General features: G+C 34.7%; 1 protein-coding gene across 1 annotated transcript in view; it reads left to right on the forward strand.

Annotated features, from left to right (window-relative positions):
* The window catches only part of PTPRD (protein tyrosine phosphatase receptor type D), a 282,751-nt gene that overhangs the window by 195,002 nt on the left and 61,264 nt on the right, over positions 1-26,485 (forward strand). The window contains exons 21-25 of the mRNA XM_066339280.1: positions 237-248; positions 2,609-2,721; positions 10,466-10,585; positions 12,619-12,716; positions 23,913-24,036. Of these exons, the coding sequence (XP_066195377.1) occupies positions 237-248; positions 2,609-2,721; positions 10,466-10,585; positions 12,619-12,716; positions 23,913-24,036 (467 nt within the window). The remainder of the gene's footprint in view (positions 1-236; positions 249-2,608; positions 2,722-10,465; positions 10,586-12,618; positions 12,717-23,912; positions 24,037-26,485) is intronic.

Here is a 26,485-nt window from a genome sequence, read left to right on the forward strand (position 1 = left end):
GGTGTATTTTTTTAACAGAAGATTTGCTTTGGATGTGACCTAGTGTCCTTCATTAATTCTATGATTTCCAAGCGTTGAATATTTTGATGAGCTGTCATTTCTTTATTTGGTTTAGTTACATATTTTCACTGCAATCAAAATGTCTTCTATCTCCTATTTTCATGCTTATTCTCTGTGCTGCTGGTCAACTAACATTTCACATTTTCTTCCCTTCTTGCTGCATTAAAATGGAGCAGTAAACCTGACAGGTGAGAAGTGAAAGATAATCACTCTTTATTTAATACAGAAAAGGAGAAAAAAGAGGAAAAAAAAGGTTATCATGGTAATGATCTAAGACAAAGTATCTGTCATTCTTAAGTGAATGTAGGCAGTAATCTATCAATATGAGGGCAACTGCAACATTTGCTATATTATTTACAGCACTGAAAAGTAATGTAATACAAGCTGCAGAGTTTCACTGAGGTTTTCTTGTGTCTCTAGAGGGTAAATTTTCAAGAGATAGCAGAGTTTGAAAATGCTCACATATACAAATATTGTTGTATATGTGTTTTAGTGACATGCAAGCAGTTCTTGTACGCAATAACCAAAGTTCTTGAAGAAATCCGTGGTTGTAGTTGAGGCATTAGCTGCTCTGAATCTTTGTAATGTCTCACATACATAAACTCAACACTGACTTACAGTTCTAAAAGTGAAAATGATACAGTGATATCATTTGTCCTTTGTGGAATTTTTCCCCCACCTACCTCAGAAGCAATGCATAATCTAGAAGAATTGTTGTGTCTTCTATGGGCTGGAGAGATTAAAAAACCAGAATATTCCTCCAATTAATAATATATAATAAACCCTTCTGTTATTCTGTAAGTATTCAAAATACTCAGATACACGATTAGAAGAGATTTTTAAAAGTTTTATTTTTTTAGTGGTTTTATTTTTTATTTTAGTGGTTTTATTAAATTAATGTGAAATTGCCACCTGGTACTTAGTTTCAAGTAGAAAAAAGTTAAATGAAGCTTGTCCCTGGACAGTTCCAGAAACTTAAGGAGATTTAAGACTCCTAGACTTGAAGAGAAGGAAATACAGGTTAAAAGACTTTTTGAAAGCTACATTGTACATCTTTAGTGAGAAGAAAAAGCACTAGAAGAAAAAACACTATTACAGTGCTACTGTAATAGGAGTTTGAAATAGGCAAAATCAAAAAAAAAGGAATCTCAAATGAGTTTATTCGTAGCAATTTTGTTTTAAAAAGACTAAAAAGCGAATAATCAGATTTAAATTCTTATTGCTTCACTAAAGAGTGGTTAGTACATATGTTAAGGTATTTGTTTCCAAACAAGATGGATAAAGTAAAGTAAAACTTTTTTTCCCCAATAAAACCATAGGACCAGTGACTTTCAAAAATTCCTACAATCATCCTGCTGTCTGACATTTTTGCATAACTTTTGAAATCTCACTGTGTGTGTCACATAGTCTTCATTTTTTCAAGAGCAGCAAGAAATTGACTGAAGTAATAACAGATTTATCATTGTCACATTGTGAGTCAGTTAGGAAAAAAAGATAGTGGTACGTTAATGTAAATATTGGGCACCTGGAAAATATTCTGCATGTATTACCCTTAAAATAATCTCAGTTCTGTGTTCACAACGTAACTCTTCTTCTGTTTCCTTCTTCATTTTATATTACATAAAAACGTTGTTTTTTCATTCAGGACCTCACAGATAACTAGTGAAGAAAGATTCCACTGTCTGTATAAAAATGCTAAATGGTAGCTACTCTTCATGTAACATGGTTCTCCATGTTTTACATCAGATGATACATACAGATAACGGAAGTCAGTTTTAACAAAAATGTCAGTGAGAACACACATGGGTTCTGCCTTTATCTAGAGAAAGGAAACAAAGACAACTTTCTTTTATCTCTTTTATTCTCTCTCTTTTTTTTTATTTTCCTTCCTTTGCAGTGAAAGTCTTAATTTGATTAGAAATACTCATACAGATCGAAACCATTCATATATGTAGACGTGATAAGACATATGAAGATTGCAGATTTCAGCTTTTACAGACATGAGAGAAAACAGCAACTTTTTACATTTGAGAAAGTTAAAAGAAAAAATGTCTTCTTGAATAGGTGTCTTCTATATTGTTCTTTCTCATATTAAAAATACTTAAAGAAATCAAGTTTGGGTTTTTTTAATATAACAATGCAGAACTCTGTGTATAAAATAAGAAATATTTAATGACAATAACTTGGGGTGGTCTAGCTCAAGAGTTGGCTGCTTTTTTATAAAGGTATAGCTAGATAGCATTTAAAATAGGAGAATTCTCTGAATTTTTATATGGTTAGTGTTATAAGAGTAAAGTATTAGGATGACCAGAATGATGTTCTGGAAGATCCATTTAGGGTAGAATGCAGCTATTTGCTCTCATCGTTTTACCATTGCAAACTCTAGGTACCCTACCCACCACACATAATTATAATATCTTTTCACTGGATCAAATAATTTTTTAGAAATAAACATCTTGCCTTCAGAATATGATGCTAAACACTCATGCACCTTTGTGAAGCTAACATGTCTATCTTCTGTTTATGTGTATTCACCTTCTCCATGCAGGAAGAGGGCTGAATCTGATTCTAGAAAGAGCAGCATACCCAACAGCAAGGAGGTCCCCTCTCACCACCCCACAGATCCAGTGGAGCTGCGGCGCCTTAACTTTCAAACTCCAGGTAAGAGACAATAATAACTCACTAACACCTCTGTGATCACAGGCTGATTACTGATGCTATTACAGAAAAGAAAGATTGATTGATTGAAAATACATATTTTGATTGAGGGTTTGGGGAGTGCTTTCTTTGGTTTTTCTGCAGAATATATTTCTTTGTTAGCTTTGGAAATAATTATGTAATTCCTTTATCTAAAAGAAAAGCCCACTTGAAAAAAATAGAAGTTTTGTAAAAAAGACCCCAAAGATACATGTTTGGGTGTGTTTTATGTGCTAAAATTCCAACTTAAACCTAACAATACAAGAAAATATTATTGGGAAATGTACATCCCTCTGTTTATTAATGATATTTTATGGACACTTCTTTGTAAATAGGCCTCCATTTTATCTACTGCATTATCAGGTAATATATTAACATCATTGTGAGTTCCACTGGTTTGCAAATGTACAATACAGAAGAGAAATACATAGCTAGTTAAATGGTCTTGTTGAAAATAAGGCTGTATGTTATGGTCAAGGAGGATATTAATATGCCAATAGTTTTGAGGTCAGAAGTAAAATACTCTCAAATACTTATTAAATTACTTTTTTTCATTAATCACTGTTTTCTTAAAGCTGTTTCATCTGATACTCAAGAAGTACCAAGAGAGAAATACTTAGAATATTATAAGTGTTTTTGCAGGAGTCAACTTTTACTTAAATTGTCTTTGTTTTGCTTAAATTATGTCCCAGTAGACTTGTTTTCTACTACAATATATTTGCATGGAGTCTGATGCTAATTAGGTGCTGGATCTTCATGAGCCTCATGATTTTGTCCAACTTACTACATTCAGTAAAAAAAGATACTGAATTCAAGTTCATAAAAGCAGGAAATTAAGTGCTTGAGATGCTGAGGGTTAGCTGCTTACGCTGACATGATAAATACCACTAAAGGGTTAAGTGAACATGCAGTTCTTGTTCCTGATCTGAACAATGACTGCATTGAGATGATGTTGCCCCAGAAGGAGTGTATCTGCAGAGTTATGAATGCTAAAGACCCACACTTCATGAACATGGCAGAAGCAAAAAGGGAAGAGTCTAGAGGCTTGAGTTTTGCTCCAAATGTGCTTTTTCAGTCTGTTTCTGGTACAGTGCTCCTAGCAGCTGGGGAAAATCAGGTGTGTTTTAGGAGCACATCTTCTAATTCAGTTTCATCTTAGTCTGGGAATCTTGTTGACATGCTCTGGGACCTGTCTACCATAGGGACTTAAATACAGTAAATGCAAATAATTGAAAGTTTTTTATTCAGTATCCTTCTGAGGCAAAAAATTTCTGTGTAAACTCATTGTTTCAGGGTTTTCATCTGTTACTCAGCACTTTTGTAAAAGTTTTAAAGGGTTTTACGGTGAAGGAAACATACATACAAATTCTTTGAAACATGAGAATAAAAAATACTGTTCTTAAAGTCTAGCCTTGTGCCTGAAACAAGTAATTGTTTGTATACAGTTATATAATGAGTAGAGTAAATGGCTTACTAGAATGCCAGAACAGTTTTGTTTAGAAAAGATCTCTAAAATAATTAACTCCAGCTATTAACCAAGCACCTTCTGTTCAGCAATAAACCATGTCCTGAAGTGTAACACCCACGTTTTCCAAGCATTCAAGGGCCAGTGAATCCACCACTTTCCTGGGCAGCCTGTTCCAATGCCGATGACCTTTTCAATATAAAGAATTTTTTCCTGATATCTAATCTGAACCTCCTCAGCACATCTTGAGGCCTTTTCCTCTTCCTGTAATCGCTTGTTACCTTGGGAAAAGAGACTGCCCCCACCCGGCTTCTTTCAGGCGGTTGTAGAGAGCAGTAGGGTCCCCTCTCAACCTCCTTTTCTCCAGGCTAAACATCCCCAGCTCCCTCAGCTGCTCCTCACAGGACTGGTGCTCCAGACCCTTCCCCAGCTCCATTGCCCTTCTCTGGTCTCCCTCCAGCACCTCAACATCCTGCTTGGAATGAGAGGCCCAGAACAGAACTCAGGGTTTGAAGTGTGGCCTCACCAGTGCCCAGTACAGGGGGACAATCCCTGCCCTGGTCCCACTCGCCATCTAACTGCTGATACAAGCCAGGATGCCAGGATGACCTGCTCCATGGCCTTCTCCAGCATCAAGGCCAGACTGACAGGGCTGTAGTTTCCTGGGTCCTCCTTCCTGCCCTTCTTCCTGATAGATGTCCTGTTTGGAAACCTCCAGTCAACTAGAACATTTCCAATTACACGGGACTGCTCTTACATAAGGGAAGGAGGCTCAGTGAGTACTTTAATCAACTCCTTTGCTACCTTTGGGTGTATCCCATCCAGTCCCACACAGTTGTTCATGTCTAAGTGGTGTAGCAGGTCACTGACCATTTTTTACCAGGATCAGGAGCACTTCATTCTGTTCCCCATCTTTGTCTTCCAGCTCAGGGAGCTCGATACCCACACAACAGTTGACATTGCTATTAAAATTTAGGCAAAGAAGGCATTAATTACCTCAGCCTTTACCTCATCAATCGTCACTATATTTCCCTCTTCATCCAGTAAATAATGAAATAATAAGTAGATATATAAGCCTAATTTTCTGTGCTCTATTTATTTAGATGCATAATATTACCTATCTATTTAGTATTCATCATAATTAAAATGAAACATGAGGGGGAAAAGCCCTGCTGCCAAGTGCTAACATATAAAATTAATTTATTGTAATTAATTCTTAATTTACATTGAGAAGGTAAAGTTATTAAGAAATAGCAGAATTTGTGGCACTTGTAGACACTGTAATTCCACCTCATTCATCTGAAAAGGACTAGGGAGGATTTAATGGCTATAGTTAATCTGTGAAGTTTGCAGTTTTCTGTGAAGTTATTTGAGCAGAACACTTGCAATCTGTTTCTACTAGGAATTCACCTTCTTTGCTGTAGTCATTTTCACAGATTGGAGTATTACCATTATTATTATAAATGCAATACATCAAATGATGATCTTTTTCCTATTATTGTACTTCTTAAGATCCCTAGACACAAGTCAGGCCACTATACTGCTCAGCACACAGCCAAATATCGAGGAAAAAAATCTTACCCCAGTAGATTTGTCTTGCTCTATTAGACTTGCTAGTTAACATGTTCTTAATATGTAAACAATCATAGTGAAATCAAGGTACTGTTCTTTTGTTAGTAAAAGCAGAATTACTCTTAACTCACATTAACTTCAATTAGGGCTACTATGTCATCAAAATCTGATTAAATTTAACTTTGATGTTTAGATACTGCTGGAATATTCATCCATATCCCAACGAGCAGCTCAGCAGCAAATAACATACTTTTTTTTTTTTTAATATGTACATAGAGAAAGTACAGAAAGGCTGTACATTCAGTATATCCGCTTTGTTGGGTTTGTTGCTCTTTCACTTTCAAATATGTGGGTTTTATTTTCTGCAGGACAGCAGATCTAGATGTGGATTACTGCAAATGAGGCAACTGAGGGAAGGGGATAGGGCTGATGTGGTGATGTGTTTAGCTCCTTTTACTGAGAAATCTGCTGTCACCCTCATAAAGTGAGGCATTTCTCAACATTGCCTACAGATAAAACAAAGGACAGCGTGGTGAATCTACTTTCAGTACAAATGCATCAAGGTAGATGATTTGACATAGTTTTTATTCTAATGATTTATTTCTGTAGATTATGAAAGCATCTGCAGTTTGCTTTGGAGCTTTCCTGGTAGACCAACTGCTTCCAGTGAGAGAGGAAAAAAATTTTGAATGAATCCACAATGTACAGAAGTGTTTGAGAAAAAAAAAATTAAATTACACTGGCCTATCTGGGCTGGCAGTTTTCACTTGGAGAGGTGAATGAGACAGTCCTGTAAAATTATGAGTTGTTATAAACTTTAGTATTTTAAAAGGTTTCTAAACAGCCTCATTCCAATTAGGCTATCAATCATGCATTTCATATAAGGAAAGACATGATCAAATACAGATATAGAAATAATTTGAAATCTAAGAGTAAATTTGAGTAAATTTGAACTTCTAACCACAGTTTTAAGTTACTTCCAGTACAAGTGATTAGGTATATATTTTTGACACAAAATATGAGAAAGCAGTAGTTTTTCTTTGGTGATATTTAGAGAATTGTTTTGGCACAAATATGTTGTACTTGTTGTAAAATTTTCGATTCATCATGAAGGTGCTATAAGATTTCACAGTCTAAACTACCAGCGCAAGAAATGTCTTGCTTTCCTTTCACTTTTTATTGTCTACATTCTTTAGTAATATAAAATTATCTAAAGAGCTGTAACCTAAAGTGTTTCCTATCTTACGTTGTTCAGAAAGGATCAAATTTGTTTCTGGCTCCCCTCCTCATTGGGTGGAGTAACTCCATAGGTAAATTTCACACTTTGCCTTCACATTTGGAATAGCCCACAGCTCTCCTATCTGAGAGCAAGATCCCAGGTCCGTGTGTGTTATCCAAAAATGTGTATGTGTTAGATAAGCCCATATGCCAGTAAGTGGGTCACAGCAGTGTCAAGTCCTCTTTGAGTAAACATGAAAATATCCAGTCTCTCAGTAGGATTTAATTTTTAAGTCTGTTATTCTTCCATAACTGGAATAGCTGAAGAAAAGTCTATCACATTCTTACCTTTCTGCAAGTTTCCTACGAAACACAGAATTGAAACCATTAACCTGGTGCACAAATTATGGAGGTCTCTATGCCACATGGGAGAGTTAAGCTAGAGAAGGGGTAATAATTAAACCTCACAAAAGGTTTCATCAAATAAGGTGGCCTGGTTGTGCAGAGGAAAATTAAGTGAAATTAAGTAGTTTGAGTGGGTTCTGAAAGACCCAAGGCTCAGGCAGACTTCAATCTGCCAATCAGCCAGAGAACTAGATTGAGTCATGCCTCAAAAGTGACTGATTTTTTATCCTCATTTAACTATAAAATGTGTCACACTTATAAGTAATTTTTGTAATTGGGTGCCAATTAAACAATTATCTCATTATATCTTATGAACTAAATACAAGAAAAATAAATAGAGTTATTACAGCTCTAAGACCTTTTTTTAATTAGATAAGTGCTTACTAAACACTTTTTTCCTGAGTTGCTAAGGAATTTCCATTAACTTATTTCCATGATAAAGCAGAAAAAGCATAAAACATGTTCAGAGGAAAAGTATGCTAATAAAAAACAAAGGTGGAAAAAGTGGTGTCTGAATTTTGTTACCTGCTTTACAAGACAGCAGAAATTTCTTTGTGCAGTTTATCCACTCAACATCTGTTTATGAGACTCATGATAATGCTGAAGGAAGTACTGTGCTTTGTCTCCACGGCAAAAACAGACTAAAATGCTTTCTCATAGCAAGCTGTCATACATATAGCCCTTCCTATGAACATGTGTCACATGGAGGACTTAGGCACCTAAGAGAGGTACAGCTTCCAAAGCAAACGTTTCTCTGGTATCCCACTTCATGGCTTTAAAATCTGGAGGAACCCAATATCTGCTTAGCTAGGAGATGAAGCTGAAAATTCTTCTCTTCATGAGAGTTATCCTTTTTTCCCCCCCCTGGATTTGAGACCATAGCTTTTGTGACCTCTTCTTGTATTTGACATTTTTAGATCAGGATCTGAAAATTAGGTTTCCCCTTTTCTCACTGTAGGTGATTTACATGTCACTCAGAGGTGGTGCTTCTGCTATGAGGCTATGGAGATCCTAAGGCTCCTTGTTAAAGCTCAGCCTTTGTTGCAGAAAAAGAAAAACTGTTTTCATTCCAGAATAATGATGAAGTTTTGAAGAACATAAAATATTCAGGAATAAAATGTGATATAATTTTGCAATATTATATATGCACTCGCAATTATTTTAGAATAGCTATTGCAGAATGATATATTTCTCTAGAGATTGTCTTGTAAGTTTGTCTTTGTAATTTCATGCTCTGGCCTAGCTCTGCCACCGTGAAAATGAAATTTTAAAGTAATAGTAACTTTTTTGTCATGAACTAAAAAGTTTTGATAAACTGCATTCTTGATAAACTGTCATGGATGCTGAATTCCTACTGAATCAGGGTCATCCTTACTTTTTTCCCATTTTCCATGTCTGAATTTAAAGTAGGTATTGGCTTCTGTCTTTTTGATAAGTCTCAACAACCACTGTTACTGATTCCTTCATTTTCTATAAAGGAATATCTGAACATAGATTGGTATGTGAAAGGGTATTCTGTGTTTTTAAATAAAAATGAAGAGTTTGTAGATTCACAGACAATTCATTCAATTAGACCTAGAGTACCACTCATTTCCTGAAGAAATTTCTGTGACAATTATGTGTCACATTTTCACTTCATTGTAGATTGCAGTTTGTATACTAGCAGATTTACTCTTTAATTTCTAACTTTGCTCTTGTTTCTTATGGGTGTGTCAACCTACAGTTCCAAATTGGTAAATAAATGTGTCTTTCATAAATATTTCTAAAAGTCCTTATCATAAAACCCTGACAACAAACAAAATCCTAATTTAACGCACTAATGACAAGCCTAAAACACCCACTTGATTAGATGGGATAAAGGAGTATAATTAACAGGTTTAATGTCTGTTAATATGCAGATGATTTCTGACCTTGCTGTCTTAGTTTTTTCCTTGAAATTAGTGGCACAAATAGTATTTCATTTTGCTTTGTCATGTATTCACCACAGATTAACAAGAAGATAATTCTACACTGTAATCAAACTATCTGTTGTTATTTAATTCATGTAAAGGGGTTACTACTAGGCTGCAAAAAATCAATTACATTTGGTAATCTTCTACCGCATTTGGATTCCTGTTGTAGACAGGAAATAAAACTTTTTAGTGGGCACAACTTGAAGTGTGTTTTGCATGTGGTGGTTTTGGGGGTTTTCCTTTCTTTGAGCTTTCAGGTGTTGTTATCTCTTAAAAAAAAAAAAAAAAAGAGATACCATACGTAAAAGAGAATTTGAAAGCATGTGTTCAGCATGGTATTTCTTTTGAATTTTTAGCATGTCACAAGATCTGTTGTAATTTAGCTGTATTTTGTCTTTAAGTTTTTGTGTTGTCATGATATATGTTGGTTGGTGTGGGAGTGTGTCATCAAATAAGTGTATTTTCTTATTTGTTACCACAAAAAGAAGTGAGTTTAACTTTTAGGTGGGATCTTCTGAATCAAGTTCAGCACCTGCTCAGTAGAAGCCTCATGCTTTTGCGTGAGGTGTGATGACATCTTAGGATGTTCATTCATAGCATATTCTGTTATGATTCACAGACTGATTACATAACAAAAGCCCTCCAGCAGTTCTTTTAAAAAATAGTTCCTCTTTTGCCTTAAAAAAAATTACCTTCAAATTTCTTATTTGCATGAAGTGTTTATTATGAAATCTCCCTTTGGAAATGTCAAGTGTCATACAGAGAAGCATATAAACAAAAATAATTTAAAAAAAGAATGGGTGTTCAGCATCTCTAGAAAAATATTCCTTCACAGTAAGTTAATTATTATGATTTGTGTTCGTGATGCTGGTGATTTAGTCAGGTTCATTGTGTGATAAGTGAGTATCATACTCACTGGGTTTATGACCTTTAGATTTATAGTAGGGTAACTGCACCTTTAAATATCTTAGCTGAGTTGCCAGACGCTGTTTTGTGCATGTCTGAAGTGCCTGTATGTACAAGATTGATTGATTATGATGGTCTACTGCTGTTACTAATTTGTTTCCCATTTCCAATTGGCTTTTACTTTTTACAGCTTTGAGCAGTAATTCAGTCCCCTACGCCTCCCTGATTGGCTCTGTGTCCTCCCTCTCTAGCCAAACTACCACTCAGTCCTTATATGATAATAACTCTCTCCCACGATTCGCTCGAAAAGGTCTAAACATCTTTGTCTCTATTATTTTCTCTGTTCAAGCACTGTTTTAGATGTACATCAGTCCACCTCCATTTCTGGATCAATCTAGAGTTCTCTTGTGCCTTTTCACCCACATATTTTCCATAGGGGTGCTTGATCTGGATCAATCCATCTAATTATTAGGTGACTGTCACCCACATTCATTTTGAGACTAGCCAAGTCCTAAATAAAATTTGTAAGAAAATGGGAGAGAAGCAGAGCTGCAGCAAATAAATTAGTACTTAGAGACTAATTTTTTAATTGAAATTTTTAAAGAATCTCTGCACTGATCTGAATATTCTGCTTTGTTAGTTGACTGACAACTTGCCTTAATGTCTTACCATCACAGATGTGCTATGAAGATTCTCTAAAATATATGTATAGGGTCAGCAGAATTAGGGCCCATGTTGCTGGAAATTATTTTGGAGTCTATTATGATGCTTGAAACATCAAAGAATCCAAAAGAAAACAAGAATTAAAAACAAAATTAAACTAATTTAAAGAATTAAAACACATAGTGTGACTGTGTTGTAGCCACATGGTCATTTTCAGCTATGTTTAAAGGAAATGCAAGTCAACTGTCTTAGGCATGCTCTTGAAAGTCACGGTGACAAAGCAAACTGCATTGTGCAACATGCCTTCCAGCTTGAGCCCCCTTGAGTCATCAGTGTTTTCCCTTAGTAATTTCAAGAGATCCTGGGGTTCACTAGCTTAACTTTTTTTGCCAGCTTGGATTTCTTCACTAAGCTGTTGAAACCTCACTTTCATTTTAGATGTGATAGTATAAAGTACGAAGAGAAGAACGCAAGCCTTTTGGAGAAAGCTCATGAAGACTAATAACTTGAAATAAATATGTTCACAAAATTTTGCCTGTCAAAGCTTAAGCTGGCAGATTGTTCTAGTTGACCCCATATCTTTTCCGTATTTTTTTTTTTTTGCCTTGCTGTCTCTATACCCCCTTACACACCCATCTGTACTTCCAATTCCAAACTCTTCTTCTTTTTCACTTAGAATCTTCATCAGTGGACAAAGATGTTTACACCTGAAGTAGATTGTAGGTACTTTTAGGGGTTGATAAATGGGGTTTCAGATTAAGCATATTTTAAGGTACTAGTGCAGTCAGCATGTGTGTCCAGCCAAACTGTACAACCCCTGCCTCTACAATCTGCTACTAGTGAAAACATTTTTGAAGTTCTAATTGTCTTATGTCCAATGTTGTCTTCAGTGACTGTTGTCTTAAAGCAGTGATGCATGTTGTTCTAGTCATTCATAGCTGCATGTCAGTCATCTCAGAAGTCTGTAAAATACTTAAGTATTTCTTATTTAGAGTACACAGTCAGTCTTCTATATCTTGATGCATTATTATTATTATTATTATTATTATTATCTGTCAATCTTTCCATTTCATTATTTTATGCTTTATTTTATAAGTTTTATGTTGGTTTAGGGGGTTTTTTTCCCATTTCCTTTGCAGGTTCAGGTGTCTCTGGTTACCCTGGTAACCTTCATTATTCAAGTTCATTTTTCTTGATTATGCATAAGTCACTTTGTTTTCTGTCAAAACACTGTTGTTTCCCCTTTGGGGCTCTTTCAGTGTCTGTTTCTCAGCTCACATTTCCTCATCTAATTCAACAGAGTTTTCATTTCATGCATTGTGGTAGAAGGAGTTTGAAATGACAGAGTCATTACTCAAAGCAGAGGTCAATATCAGGTCTAACTGTCTCATTTTCCATGTCTAGCTAAACTCATTGACTTGTCTGAGAGTAGCTCTTTCCTCTACACTAGGAATATTAGCTTTGAGAATATGTTTGGTGACTTTTAATTTGGCTTCAGAGCTCATCTATGTATAGCATGTCCTGCTTTGAGTAACCAAACTGTTTGCCTGCTTCTCTCACATATGACATCTTTACTACTTACACATTTATAGACATTCTAACTACTGCATTTTCTAAATTTCAGAGCAATGCCATCACTGTAGTTTACTTTAAAATTTGTTCTTATCTCTTGTTCTACAGGTATGGCCAGTCATCCACCAATACCTATCTTGGAACTTGCAGATCACATTGAAAGATTGAAAGCAAATGACAATTTGAAGTTCTCACAGGAATATGAGGTAATTTTCCCACTTCTTTACTATTCAAATTTTCCACTTCAAACTATTCAAATTTACTATTCTTTACTATTCTTCTTTACTATTGAATGTCATGCTTGCTGTTTCCCAAGACCTCTCTGTGCCAGGTTTGTATGAAATTAAAACCATGATAACAAATGGTGTAAAATGACTACATTGGTGAGTAGCTCCTACACATACAGCGGCTCCTTTGCTCATAAAATCCTGGTCTCTTTTTATAAGAATACATGTCGGGCAGATTCCATGGACACATACTTAAAGTAATGTGTGAATGATAAAGCACAGACTTGTTTTAATATACACAAACATATCTCTTTCCTGCGTTTTAAAGATCCTTAGATTATTCTAAAAATCTTCCTGTATAATGTTGACAGAATATACACAGCCAAAGCTCCAAAGAAGGCTCAGTCTACTGCTTTAATTTTACATGAGATAAAAGGCTTTGCAAGTGCTTGGTGTCGCTTCTAATGAAGCAATTTCAGGACATTGTATTTTCCTCCTGTCAAAAGTACCACTTAGATAAATTGTGAATGATGGTGTAGAACAGCATGAAAGAATTTAACTGGAAGACAGTAATCATTTACCAGCCACCTTGTCAGTAACCCATGGAGTATATAGGTATTGCTACAGTGGAGAGTAACAGCCTCTCAAGTCAGTAATTTGTGGCTAAAGGGACATAGGGAGCCATCCATGAAACCAGGTAAATTACAGCTGTTACTTTAACGCCAAAATATTGTCTATGTCAAAAATAATGGATCAAGTATGCAATGAGCCATCAGTAAAAAAGTGCTTCTATAGATCAGCTATAGGGGGTCATGTTGGTGATCCAAGGATTAACAGCTCCCAGAGGGATCACTGACACAGTATTTTCCTTATGGTCTGTTGTGTCGCTTAATCCTTGCTTAAAATCCTCTAACACTTTGTCAGCATGGTGGAGTAAAAAAAGCCTGTGCTGCTGTTATTTTTTTAAGGACTGCACATTAATTGCATTTGAAGGTTTGTATGGACACTGGCAGTACAAAAGCATATACTCAAGGTGACTTTCACATGTTAGTTTCATAGTAATATGTTACTGCAGGGTGCATGGAAACCCTATACATTTCCATTGCATTTTAAAAGTCTTGACAGATGATGTTAAAAATTAATACTAAGTGTGATAAAAAAACTACAATTGCTTATTATTTAATTGAATGCAGTATTCAAAAAGTCCTTAAGACTTCTTTAAAAAAATAATCTCATTAGATATTAAAAGGAAAATATAGTTTCAACAATTCCTGGAAATAAATTTCTTTGAAGAGCAAGGATTAGGATTGCTGTTTACTGTTGCTTAGGATTTCTGTTTACTGTTGCAGTCACAAAAATATGAGAGAATCCTCTCATTTTTCTACGTGTAAACCCTGTGTTCTTAAGTATGAAGACTGTAGCATATAAATTATCAGACAAGGAAATTTATGTCACAGGATATTCACCATAATAAAAGATAAGATTTGGTAAAGATTTTAAAACCATTACCTGTTGTGCTATTTTCAAATTAATTGTTTTTTTCTGTGTAGAAAAATCCAAGTCATTTACAAGTCAGGTAGTATATTGCTATACAAATAAACAATTCAGCTCCATCACATCTTGAACCTGGTGGGGAGGTGACATGGTTTTCTTATGCTGTAATAGAACTTAAAAGTTTTGGTGTTTCGTATTATCTTTTTCTTACTTTAGTACTTAAATTTCTTTTGAGAGTGTAATTTCAATAATTTATAACCAATATTGAAAGATATATTAAATCATTTAATTCTTAGTCTCTTCTGTCCCTGCAGAAGTTTCTCTAGTCTGTGTAAACAGGACAACTTTCTCATTTTTTTCCCCCTTCATTTGTTTGGAGTTTTGTTGGTGTTTTGTTTTTGTTTTTGTTGGTTTTTTTTGTTTTTTTTTTTAATATTTACAAAACACTATCTGGAGCAGAATGGTCAGACATTCAAGAGTAGAATATGGGGAGCTGTGGGTCAACATCAAGCTTCATTCATATTGCCTTGCCCAAGAAGGTTCAACATTTATCTTTGAAATTAAGGCTTTAGAGATACCACTTCATTTCCATCTAGTGCAAGATTTATCCATTTTGAGATAGAATTAGTGAAAAGCACTGCTATTTGGTTTCATGGTCTAGACTAGGCAGTAGACTAAATCTGCAGTTTGATGATCACTGTAAGTCATCTCCGTGCCTTGGCTGTGCATTCCTTTTGTCTCTCCTGTGCCAATCTTGGCACTAGCACATGTGCAGCTGTTCAAGGATTATCTCAGGAAATAGATTCAGCTGAAAACTAATTGTTTTATTTTTCTTTGCTGTTTTCAATTGGATCAGTTCCCTGAACTAGCTCACCACATGTCTGCTTAAGCTCTTGTGCCAGCAACAGGAAGTGGTGGCTGTTCCTGTTCCATGCTTGCTCATATTCCATCCTCTTACTTTTGATCAGAATTTCTGATGAAAAGTCAATACAAGTTTGATTTATTCCTTTTGGAAGAATATCACTTCCTTCTCATTTCCACTTTCTCCTCAGCCAAACCTCCTTATCCCTTCAAAACAGTGTATTCTTCAGTATAGAGCACCTTCTAGCTATATAATGTTTTCTAAGGCTCAGTGTCATCAACTGGGCAGATTCCTACTTCTACAAGTCTTCAGAAACCAGTCTGTAGTGTCTTCTTCAGGGCATGTCCTTTCCCAGCTCTTACAGCATATAAGCAGAACAAGAGAGATTTCTTACATTGTACTTCTCTCACAAATTTACCTGGAATAACCATCTTTTGTGGGACAACAAGGGCTGAGCCTCAAGGATTATTACTGTGGCAAGATTCAAATAAACTTACAATTCACATGTAGCATAGTCATTCTGCATTGTTAACGCAAGATAGTGCTGTGAGGTTCATTTCTACTTCAAAATAATTTTTTCATAATCCTTCATTAATTTTTTGTTAGCTCGCAATCTCTATGCCTAAAAAAAAATATTGGTTTACTCTGTTAACATCACATATAATATCATTAATGTTACACAGTTTTTTTCTCTTATTTAAAGACAGGATTGACCCCAGCTGATTATTGGGAAGCTTTTGCTGACTTTGGCAATTTCAGTGGGATTTTTATGTAATGTAAGGGTCCATATGGACTTGACAGCTGCTAAGCAAAAATCTGTTTTTATAAGATACTGACCTTTATATTCTATCTCCTCCTTATCTGAGAGTTCAGAATTTAAAAATAAGAAGTGGTCATGGAGATAAATTGAATAAAACCAACAATGTTCTGCCTACTCTATGATGTATTTGTAAAGCCATTTCCTCCTCTAAAACAGTACAGAAAATCTATTCCTCCCACACAGATTTCTGAGACTTGTGTAAAATAATTTAATGTTTCTTTTCTGAGGTCTTTAGATAGTTTTACACTCTTAAGGAAGTGAATTCAGGTTCATACTATTTTTGCATGAGAATCTGTCACTACAACACAAAATTTACGCTATCAGACTCTGTATACAGTTACTGTATGATTTACTGTGAACGTGTATATATGCACTGGTTTAACAAATGCTACAAGTAGTTGTGTATAATTCAGTGTTTTCACAAATGTTACAAGACATTTTGTATAATTTAATGTTTTCTCTCATCAGATTTCTTTCTGTAAATTGCAGCCAGTCTTTTGCTTTAAAACTGAGTATTGGAAAGCATGAAGATGCATTTTGACCTTTTTTTTTTTTTTGGTAGCTTTCCAGGATCAGTTGGTAGAATTTGTGGCGGGAACACAGTTCACTCAATATGTTATATTTCCCTTTTTGTATCTCAAGCTGCAACGACGTAAATACTGGATGCTAAAACACAGTAAATCTTGTATCATAGAAGCACCATAAAAAACCTTTTCTCAAGATAATATATTTTAGAAGTTCAGGAAGGCCAGATAATCCACTGAATGAATCTCTATCAAAGAAACAGCTGCACATAACTGCTATATCATTGTAGATCATAGTTACTAATGGAAATATAAGTTTTTTTCTCAGCAAAAACATGGTTTTGTTATTTTTCCTTATAATGGTTTCCTTTCTAATATTACAAACATCATTTATTGGCAATAAATTTTTACTTTACTTTTCTTTCATAGGATGTGCTCCTTTTATTGAGAAACAATTAGCATAGTCAGTGAACGATGAAAAGTTGCCTTCTTGTTTATAGTCCATATACTTGCATTCACCTAGGTTGTTTGGTGCTTAGTTCCACCTAGGGTAGTATCCAAGCCAGCAGTATAGTCATGGTAGAGTATAGTTACATTTAAAGACATAACACAGGAATTTGAAGTCCTTGCTGGTCAAGATTTAGAGTGGGGTATTATCTCCTTCCTTTGTTCTGTAAACACTTCTTGGGGATAACAGCACTTGTTTATGCTTATATATTTAATCATATACAAGAAAGTTGGTGTTATGTATTGAGATGCAGTGTTTGGGTCTGATACTCAATGTTTTCTTGCCGAATTTCATTAGTCAAATAACTCCCTGAAAGGAGGTTGTAGCCAGGTGGGGTTTGGCTTCTCCTAAGCAACAAGTGACAGGGCAAGAGGAAATGGTCTCAAGCTGTGTCAGGGAAGGTTCAGCTTAGACATCAGTAGCATTTTTTTACTGAAAGCATTGGAACAGAGGGAGGTGGTGGAATCACCCTGACTCAAAGTGTTCAAAAAAGAACTGGGTGTGGCATTTAGTGGTACAGTTGGAGCACTGGTGGTCAATCAAAGGTCAGACTCAATGGTCTTGGTGGTCTTTTCCAACCTCAATAATTCTATGATTCTACACTGTAATAAATATCAGTTTTATTTTGCCCAACTGAAAACAACAATATGTCTAGAAAGAGAAAAGTAGTGTACTTGAAGCAAGAAAAATTCTTCAAGGACAGACTAAGTAGGTTGTTATAGATAAAACTGAGTTTTGCAGGAGCTTTTTGGAAATACTAATTTGCAATTATTTTAGGGGCTTATAGAGAAAAATGGAGGAATTGATGAAGCATTTCGCTCCTTTACTCTTTCCTTGTAATAAAAAATGTGGACAGTGCTTTAAAAATATGATTAAAAGTATACTGAAAGTTTAAAGTAGCATAGTGTGTTTCTTGAGAAAACTATAAGACCTGCTGTGTTTCATGCACAATATAAAACAAAACAGCAGGATGCTTTATCCACAAAAATATTTAAACAAAGCAAGTTTTTTTTTAATTATTCAGGTATTTGTCTGCTCCTGATATTTATTTTCTCCTTGAAGCATGCCTGTAATCTCCAGTTTTCCACACAGAATTATTTCCATTACAGCTGGTTATGACATCATGGTCAAACTATTTTAATTGCAGGTAGGGAACAAACAAATTATGTTTAAGGCTAGTGGTAAAGAAATGCAAATCAATATGATTAATTTTTAAAAACTAGGGATTTTATAGCTCTTTGAAACAAAGAGTCTCTAAAGTTAGGGTCCCTTTGAGAGATTGGACCGAGGTACGACATGTCCACACTGATGCAGTGATAAATGTTGTATTGACGTTTATTGTTTGTGCGTTCATATTTATCTTCTTACAACTTTATTGATATTACAAGGCACACAAAGAATGTACACATTTGCTGCCTTAAGGTGGCTACTGTATTAGCACCATACATTGACATGTGAGCACCCGTTAGTACCCAAAATACCTTAAGAGAGAGAGGTGAATTTTTTCTGCGCCACAACCTGAATTTCTACTGCGCCACAAAGGCCCACAGGTCCCGCAGACCCAAGGAGCCCACAGGCCAAAGGGCCCAGTCTGGAATTGCTCACACCTCACTCCAAATACAAGTCATGTCTTCTATCTCTTAAAAACTCTGCTAAAAGTCTCCTTCAAGGATTACTTTTATTTTATATTTAAAGGTATCAATAATTTCCTCTGAATTTTCTTTAGTTGTATGCTTATATAGCTTGTTTGATTCCACTGGAGTTAGGTTTTGCATAATTTCATTTAGTCATAGGAATATTAGCTTGATTCTGTGAAGAAAATACCTTTTTTTCTTGAGGAAAATTTGCAAAAGCTTTTGGAAAACCTCCATTTTTTTTTTTTTTCTCACGACTCTTGAAACAGCTAGGTCTATTCCCTTTGAGAGTTAACAGAAAATGTCTTATCTGCAATTTTAACTGTTTCTAGGACCAGGATGCAAACTCATACTTGAGTTCAAGAGAAGTTTTAGCCATATGTGGAGGTTTTCCCCCATATTCTTGAAAATTATACCCTCTGCAGTGTAATGGGAAAGTCTCCACCTTAATTAAAAAACATAATTCCAGTTGACAAATTGCCATGATCATGAATTAATGTTCAGGCATCTAGCATTCATATTTTCACCATGCAGTATGTAAATTTCACTCTATTAGCAAGTGAAATTTACAAGTTTCCTGCATAATACAATAGCACTATATTACAGATTCATCTGCTGTGGTATTAAATTCTCCTCACAGTTGCTGATATTAGTGAAAGAGTGTCAAACTTCATTTTTCTGCATAGCTGTGTTCTGAGTCTTCATTGACATGCTCTCCAATTTCTCCTTTTCATTCTACTTTGCCTTTCATTCTACTTTTCATTCTACTTTGCTTACCTGGTCTTAAATTTCTCTGTGAAACAGTGGTCATTGGTAATTTAATTGAAGCCACAGACACTGCACCAACAGTGCTTGAAGATGTTATACAGGACATGCTTTCTTCCTCTTCCTAGCTTGTGAAAGCTGTGCAGTGTATATCAATCCCCACATTCCACAGAAACTTGCAACCATTGGCTTCTCATTTGCTGCCATAGTGACCCTTAGAAGAGCAGTGTTCCAGAGCAGCCAGGCACATGTCAGCTCACACCAGGAGGGGTGATGTTTTGTCATACTCTTTCCTTCCTTAGTGCTGAACCAGGATCTGGTCCTGAAAGACTCACAGCAGGGAACATTTGCCTGTTGTTTAAGCTGTGTAAAGGAAAACAGCAGAAATATAGTTTATTGGAGGGAGATTGTTTGAAATTCTTCTGGTTTGGTTACCACCAGAACATTTTGGTGACCATGATTGTTAGTCAATGAACTATTTTATGGATGGTGCATTGTGATAGTAAATACTGCTCAAGTCATTTCCTACTAACAGATAACACTTGTTTAAGCAGCTAGCCGTTTCAAACACACTAGCTGAAAGATTTGTCAAAGAATGGGAGGGAAATAACAGTATTACAAATATTTTTATTTCTTTTGCACAAAGCACCTATACTACACAGTTATGCTGTGAAGAAATCTGCTTCATTAATAACAGTTTTATTGAAGGCAAGCTTTCAGAATGAAAATATCAGAAATCCTGTTAAAGTGTCATCCATTAAGCCATTAAAGTACTCATTAAAACTGTTAGTACAGACTTGTTATTCATGAGTTATTGGTCTTTCACACTTCTGAAATGTGTCTGCCAATACCACTCAACTCTTTGTTCCAGTGTAGCTATTAAGTCTGAGGAAATACAGATTAACTTTCTTTTTACAAAATGGTGCTTTATGAGAGGATGGTAAGGCCACAAAGTGATTCAGATTGGTGAGGAAAATAGGAAAGATTAAAGTTCAATCCATTTGCCTGTTTCTGATAATTTATGTTAACTATGTCTGCATGTAGACCTAAATATTAATCACTAAACTACACCATCTGGCCATAATCATACAATGTGTATGTTTGGGTTTTTTTCTTGATATCAAACAGTAGCTTTAGAATGCTTAAACATTAAGGAGTGGAAAGGGGAAGAATAATACTGAATACTGAACAGCTGAAGCAAAGCTTTAAATTTCAAGTTTTCTTTCTGTAAATTCACATGAAAGGTATAATATAGAGCTGATGCTGTTATTTTCATAACAGATAAGAATCGCAGACTATCATTTGTGATGTATATGCAAAGCCATCTTTGTATATGCAAAACTGCAGTTTGAACTTACTGTTTGCAAGCATTTTTTATCCTTTTTTTTTTTTTTACATCCTGTTTTGTTTTATATGATTTAAAGCCACAGTCCTACAGTCCAGGCTCAAAAATAGCAGCATGTCAGACAGCTAGTTTATTAAGTTATTTTCTAGTTTTCCTGTCTAATGTAACAGAAAGTGTTTGTGACATCTTACATTGTGAAGTAATTTCCAGAATATTTTGCAGTGTAGGTAAAAAGCTAAAAGATAAGGCAGATGGTTTTCTTCAGTTATGTGTCTAAAACAATGCAGAGTAGTGCAATGCTTCATTCTAGGGCAGTGGACTGTGGTTTAGATAGCACGCTTCCATATATGTCTTTCAAAAAATACTGACTGGTTAGTCACAGATACTATAGATGTGCATTATTCCTGGTCAAATTAGCAATTTTACTTTAAAAATTAATGAGAGTAATGCCCTAATACGTAGTTAGCATCTTCTGTACTGTGTTTGTGTTCTAAATTATTACTCGAGTTCTGAGATAAATCCATAAAAATTGTTTTCAAAAGTTCTGAAAATTTGACCTGTAAATATACTGCATAAGTTTTCTTATTCCCCTCCATTAACTCAAAAAGAAAAAGAGGGGAGATCTGTAATGAGAAGTCATTATGTAAATTTTATTACTACTCAAGGCATATGATGTAAGTGAATTCCTGGCCTTCTGATAAAGAGGTATATTACATGTCTTAAATATAGTTTATATGTATATAACTCTACTCTTCCTAGTGCTGATGGAAATGTGCTCCAAATTCTTTCTCTGCACTTTGATGAAATAAATAGCACTTAGAAGTAAAGATAAAATACTAATGTTTTTAAATTACACACCGCATACCCACTTCAGAATTCCACCAGCCATCCTTCTCAGGGCATGGGAAAACATTACTGGAATGAAACTAAATTGTAATAAAAAGGAATAAAAATTTTACAGAGTGAAATTAGAGAGTAAATTTTTACTGTTTTCTTTATTGATGAATAAGAAATTCGCTTTGCGGTCAGGAAAAGTAAAATTTTTGTTGGAGAAGGGTGAAGCCCTACTCTTCGATCAATCACTATGTTTATACTTAAGCACAGCACAGAAGTGATGTCTACCTTTGCAAGTGCCAGAATGCTAGTTTGGGCATAGTTCATTGTCTCTTTATAGGCAAACAAAATACAATAGGATTCAAAAAAAAACCATCACCAGTTTTGCAAATCTCTTAGTCATTAGTCTATTTAGATACTAGCCTAATAATGATAAGCTGCTAATACTACTGACATTTTTAAGATATGTTAATCATTGTCACACAAATTTCTGAGATACTGAACCCAAATAGTTTAGTGTCAAAACCTTCATGTAGAAGGTGAAAAAATCAGGTTCATTCAGACCTGCATTTAAGAATGCCTTTTGAACTATTAGTAACGTATATAGTGATACAATTCAAATTAATCATATCCAAAGCACAAGTAGAATTTTCATGGCCTTCATCATGGTCCCAAGCATTTACATTCTTCCTCATTCCTCTAAACGGTCCCAGTTCATTTCCTTTGGAGAAAGCCGCTAAGCACTCGCTAAGTTGTAGGTAAAGGGTGAGCCAGAACCTGAACCATCACACTCCTCTACTCCATAGTTAGGTGATGCAGGACTTTATAACTTTCATGCTATAAAAGTTGAGCCTAGGGTGTTGGTTAATTGGATAAAGCACTTGTTTTTCTGAAGTTTTTGTTTTCCTAAAGACAAATGCTTCTCTGTCAGGCAGCCAGGCAAAATTTTTTTTTAAAATAATCTCAGTAAAGAAGCGAAGTAATTATCAAAATATTAAATAAATAAATTGTATAAAAGATGTAAAGATGCATGAGAATGAAGCAAATTTCAGACTGGCCAAATTGTCAGTCTAAGGGGTAAGTCCTAGTATAATCACATTAATTAATTTCACACATGCTCATCGTCAGGTAATACCTACTCGAATAGATTACAGGTCGTACTCTAGGAAGAGTCAGTAAAGCTGTTGGCTTGATGTTGTAGTGAGAGTATGGATCTCCTCACTTGTGATGTGTTGCCAGTCTGTTAGTGGAAAATGAGCATTGTGTTGGTGAACTGCCCTACCTTGGCTTATCTCTTTTTTATAGTTTACCACTATCTGGCATAGGGAGCTGCCAGTTCTTATCAGGACTAAACAGAGGTTATAAATCTCGAGCCATGGTTGTGTATTCATATTGATGCAACAATGTTAGGGTTTCCGATGTTACAGAGAGGGAAAGTAAAACAGGAGGTTTATATAGCTAGTTATTCATTACTTCTCAGTATGAGATGACCTTTCATACAGCCACTGCCATAGTGAGCATAAACAGCTACCATCTGTTACCTATTTTGTATTCACTTTGCTGCATATATACTTCAGCCATAGATGAGAAAGTACTAGATTCTGAAGTTTGCCTAGTGGTGAAGGATGAAGGAGTGTGGTGAATGCTTCTGTAATTCCACCCTGGAACATGAAGGAAACAGAAAATAAACATCAAATCTGGAAACATATAGTTTTGTTTGTGAATAAGATGAACTATATTTATGAATTAGATATCATTAAAATTTCAAATATGCCTGAATTGGTTACATATTTATGATTCAAGGAAATTAAAAGTGAGTTTTTTTATGTTGTCTGTGGATGAAACACAGCTAGTTTCCTGAGCAACACTGATATCATGGGTTGGCCTGCCATCAAAATGAAAGAACAAGAACATTATTTTTCTTCTGGAAAACTTCTTCAGGAACCTTTTGAGTTTATTTAGTAAACAGGACAGTGAAATTTTTGAACATGTGCACTTACTAATAAAGGCAAAAATATTTATACCGCTTCATCCCAGTGTTTTTAGGATTTATGATATTTATTCATTCTCTGTTAAGGTAGCACCCCTCACTTGCCAAAATTAGTGAAAAGGTAAAAAAGAGTGGATAACTCGCTTTCTCTGAAGAAAAAGCCCTGGATTTTAAAGACTTATGGTTTAAATTCCTCATGGAAATTCCAGATGGGTAAATACAAAATGGTTAATATGATTTAATATGTTACAATGTGTCCTGAAGTAATAATTTTCTTTCAAAAGGAAATTATTTCCAGAGCAAACTATGGAAGTTTAGTTTACAATTATCGTAAATAAAACAATTATGTACTCCCTATCTGAAAGTTTCCTTTCCTTTTTTTCTCCTTGTCTTTTGAAGTCTATTGATCCTGGTCAGCAGTTCACATGGGAACATTCTAATCTGGAAGTAAACAAACCAAAGAATAGATATGCGAATGTAATTGCATACGACCATTCTCGTGTTCTTCTCTCAGCAATAGAAGGTAAGGAGACCTTTAAAATTAAGTAAATTAAATCCAAAAATATAAAATTATTTTACCAATAAATATCTTTATATAGTATTATAAAGAAGTCTTAATTAAAGTACTTTCAGTAAATTCCTGTAATGACAATCCTTTTCTGATGCTTATTGTCAATAATGTATTATGAACTTGCGCTAAAATGTACATTCATGTGTAGCATTGAATGCATTAGGTCCCTGTGTATATGCCAGTGAATTATCTAAAGTAAACTAATATTGCTGTTTACGTGCATTAATACTACAAAGCAAATGTAGCAGTAAACAAACTGGAGGGATTTGTTGATGAATGAAATTATCAAGATACCTATCTGCTCACAGAGTTTTACTTTGCAAAACTTTCTTGTGGGAAAAAAATGAATTCAACTTCATAGTCTCTGGGGAAATTTTAAAAACTGTCTCTTAGAACTTTAATTTCCATTCTAAATGTTAAACTAGAGTTTTCAAACAAATGCCCACATGCAGACATTTTTGGGAGCTTCTTATTGTGTCTTTCTTTCTTCAAAAGCTTTCCAAAATCTTAAACACTTTAAATTTTTATGTGAAACAAACTATTACAGGTAGTTAGCTCTAAATATTGTGTCTGTTTTGCCATGCATTAGGGTTTCACTCAGAGGTTTTCACTCACTGGTTTTCACTCAGAGGATTTTTTTATTTTTTTCAATCCTGCCTTAATCTTAACCTGCTTCCTGACTTGAAGACAGATTTTCAGTTTATTCTGTGTTGTTGACAGTCAGGTATTAATGATGGCCATAATCAAACAAATTATATATTTAAATGATACAATTTAAATGAAAAATAAGATATGTCTTCAGTTAGCTCCGACAGGACTTGCATAAAGTACGATACATAAGATAGAGAGACCTATATTCAAGGTCATAGTTATTTCAGTCATAGCATGCTATAAGTTAAAATGTTTTTTAATTTATGGTTGCAAATAGCTGCTTGTCTTTGACTACTCCAGGCCTAAAGACGCTGGATTTATAAGTGTAGTCCACTTTAATATTAGCTGCTTGGTGAAGAAAAAGGCACTCCACTGACTGAAGTTTAGATTTTCCTCATTCCTTGCAGCTGCATACCATAGGCTTTGATAACACAGATAAGATAAAATTTGCATATGATACTCTGCTTATATTTGTTCCAACTTTGAGGCTCATATAGCAGTTCTGACAAGATTTTTTCACTTACAATTTTTCATATTGCCTTGTGAAAGGATATAGCTGTGTCAAAACCTGACTCTACTTGGTAGAACTACCTGTCTCAACACTGAAGAGAGGGTATTTTAATTAGCAGTACATCTGATGTAACTCAATAAATATATCCTTTTTTATCTCACTAGTCCAGACAAGAAGTCAACCTACATGGTCTGAATAGGTCAGGAACAGCAACTGTACAACCTTTCTGAATGCTATGTAGAGTTCTTCAGAACAAAATGCTTAGCTCCAAGTCTAACTGGCAAAAAGAAGACTCAATTTTTTTTAAAAATTTATATATTAAACAACTGGACTGCCACTTTTCCCTTTATGTAAATGACCCCTGAAATTTAGTTCTCTTAAAAAAAACGAACATATTCAGAGAATGAGAAGAAAATTTTGAGGCAAAGCAGAAAATGTTAGTCAAAGTAAGTGTATGTATGAAATTAACACAGTACATTAGATGATGTTTTTAGATAAGCTATAGTAAAAATACAAGAAAAAATTACATTGTGCCTGGAAAAAATTGAGTCTTTTAAGGAGCAGGGACAAACTATAGTTAAACTCTAATTTTGATTCCCTTTTTAAAGTAAGAAATACCATAATGAGGCTAAAATTTTTAAATCTTTCACAGTCATTGACTCTAAACAGAGAAAAATATTATAACCTTTTGTAATATTAATATTAGATGTTAAACCACAAAACTGGATATTGACCCATTAGGTGATTTGCATGATTTTAAGTATTTTCCAGTTCTTTAGATTATGGTGAAAGACATTTAGTGAATAAATCAAATATTAAATACCTTTTTATAAAATTATATTTACTCCAGAAAATAGGAATAATTTAGTACATAATTAGCCTCTTAAAATTTATTCCTGAGATCTTACATAATTGGGTAGATGAAATTTTGTGTGTATGCTTTCATAAGTTTAATACATTGATTTTGGCATTTAGTAAAAAATACTTTTCTTTCAGGTTTTAAGTAGATATTTCAGATATGAAAACGCACAGTCTGGCTAGCAGTTTATTCAGCTAAAGTTGTGTTTCTTTCCATATAACCAGAGAAATTAATATTTGGAATATTACTTAAAAATATATATATTTTCTTTTACCTGTGCTACTATACAACTTAATCAAGACCTAAATTTGGACTACATTATATTTTGTTACAGCTATTTGGAAACTATTTAGTTTATGTATAGGCTTCATCTGCATTTC

Source organism: Sylvia atricapilla, chromosome Z, assembly GCF_009819655.1.
Source record: "Sylvia atricapilla isolate bSylAtr1 chromosome Z, bSylAtr1.pri, whole genome shotgun sequence".
NCBI lineage: Eukaryota > Metazoa > Chordata > Aves > Passeriformes > Sylviidae > Sylvia > Sylvia atricapilla.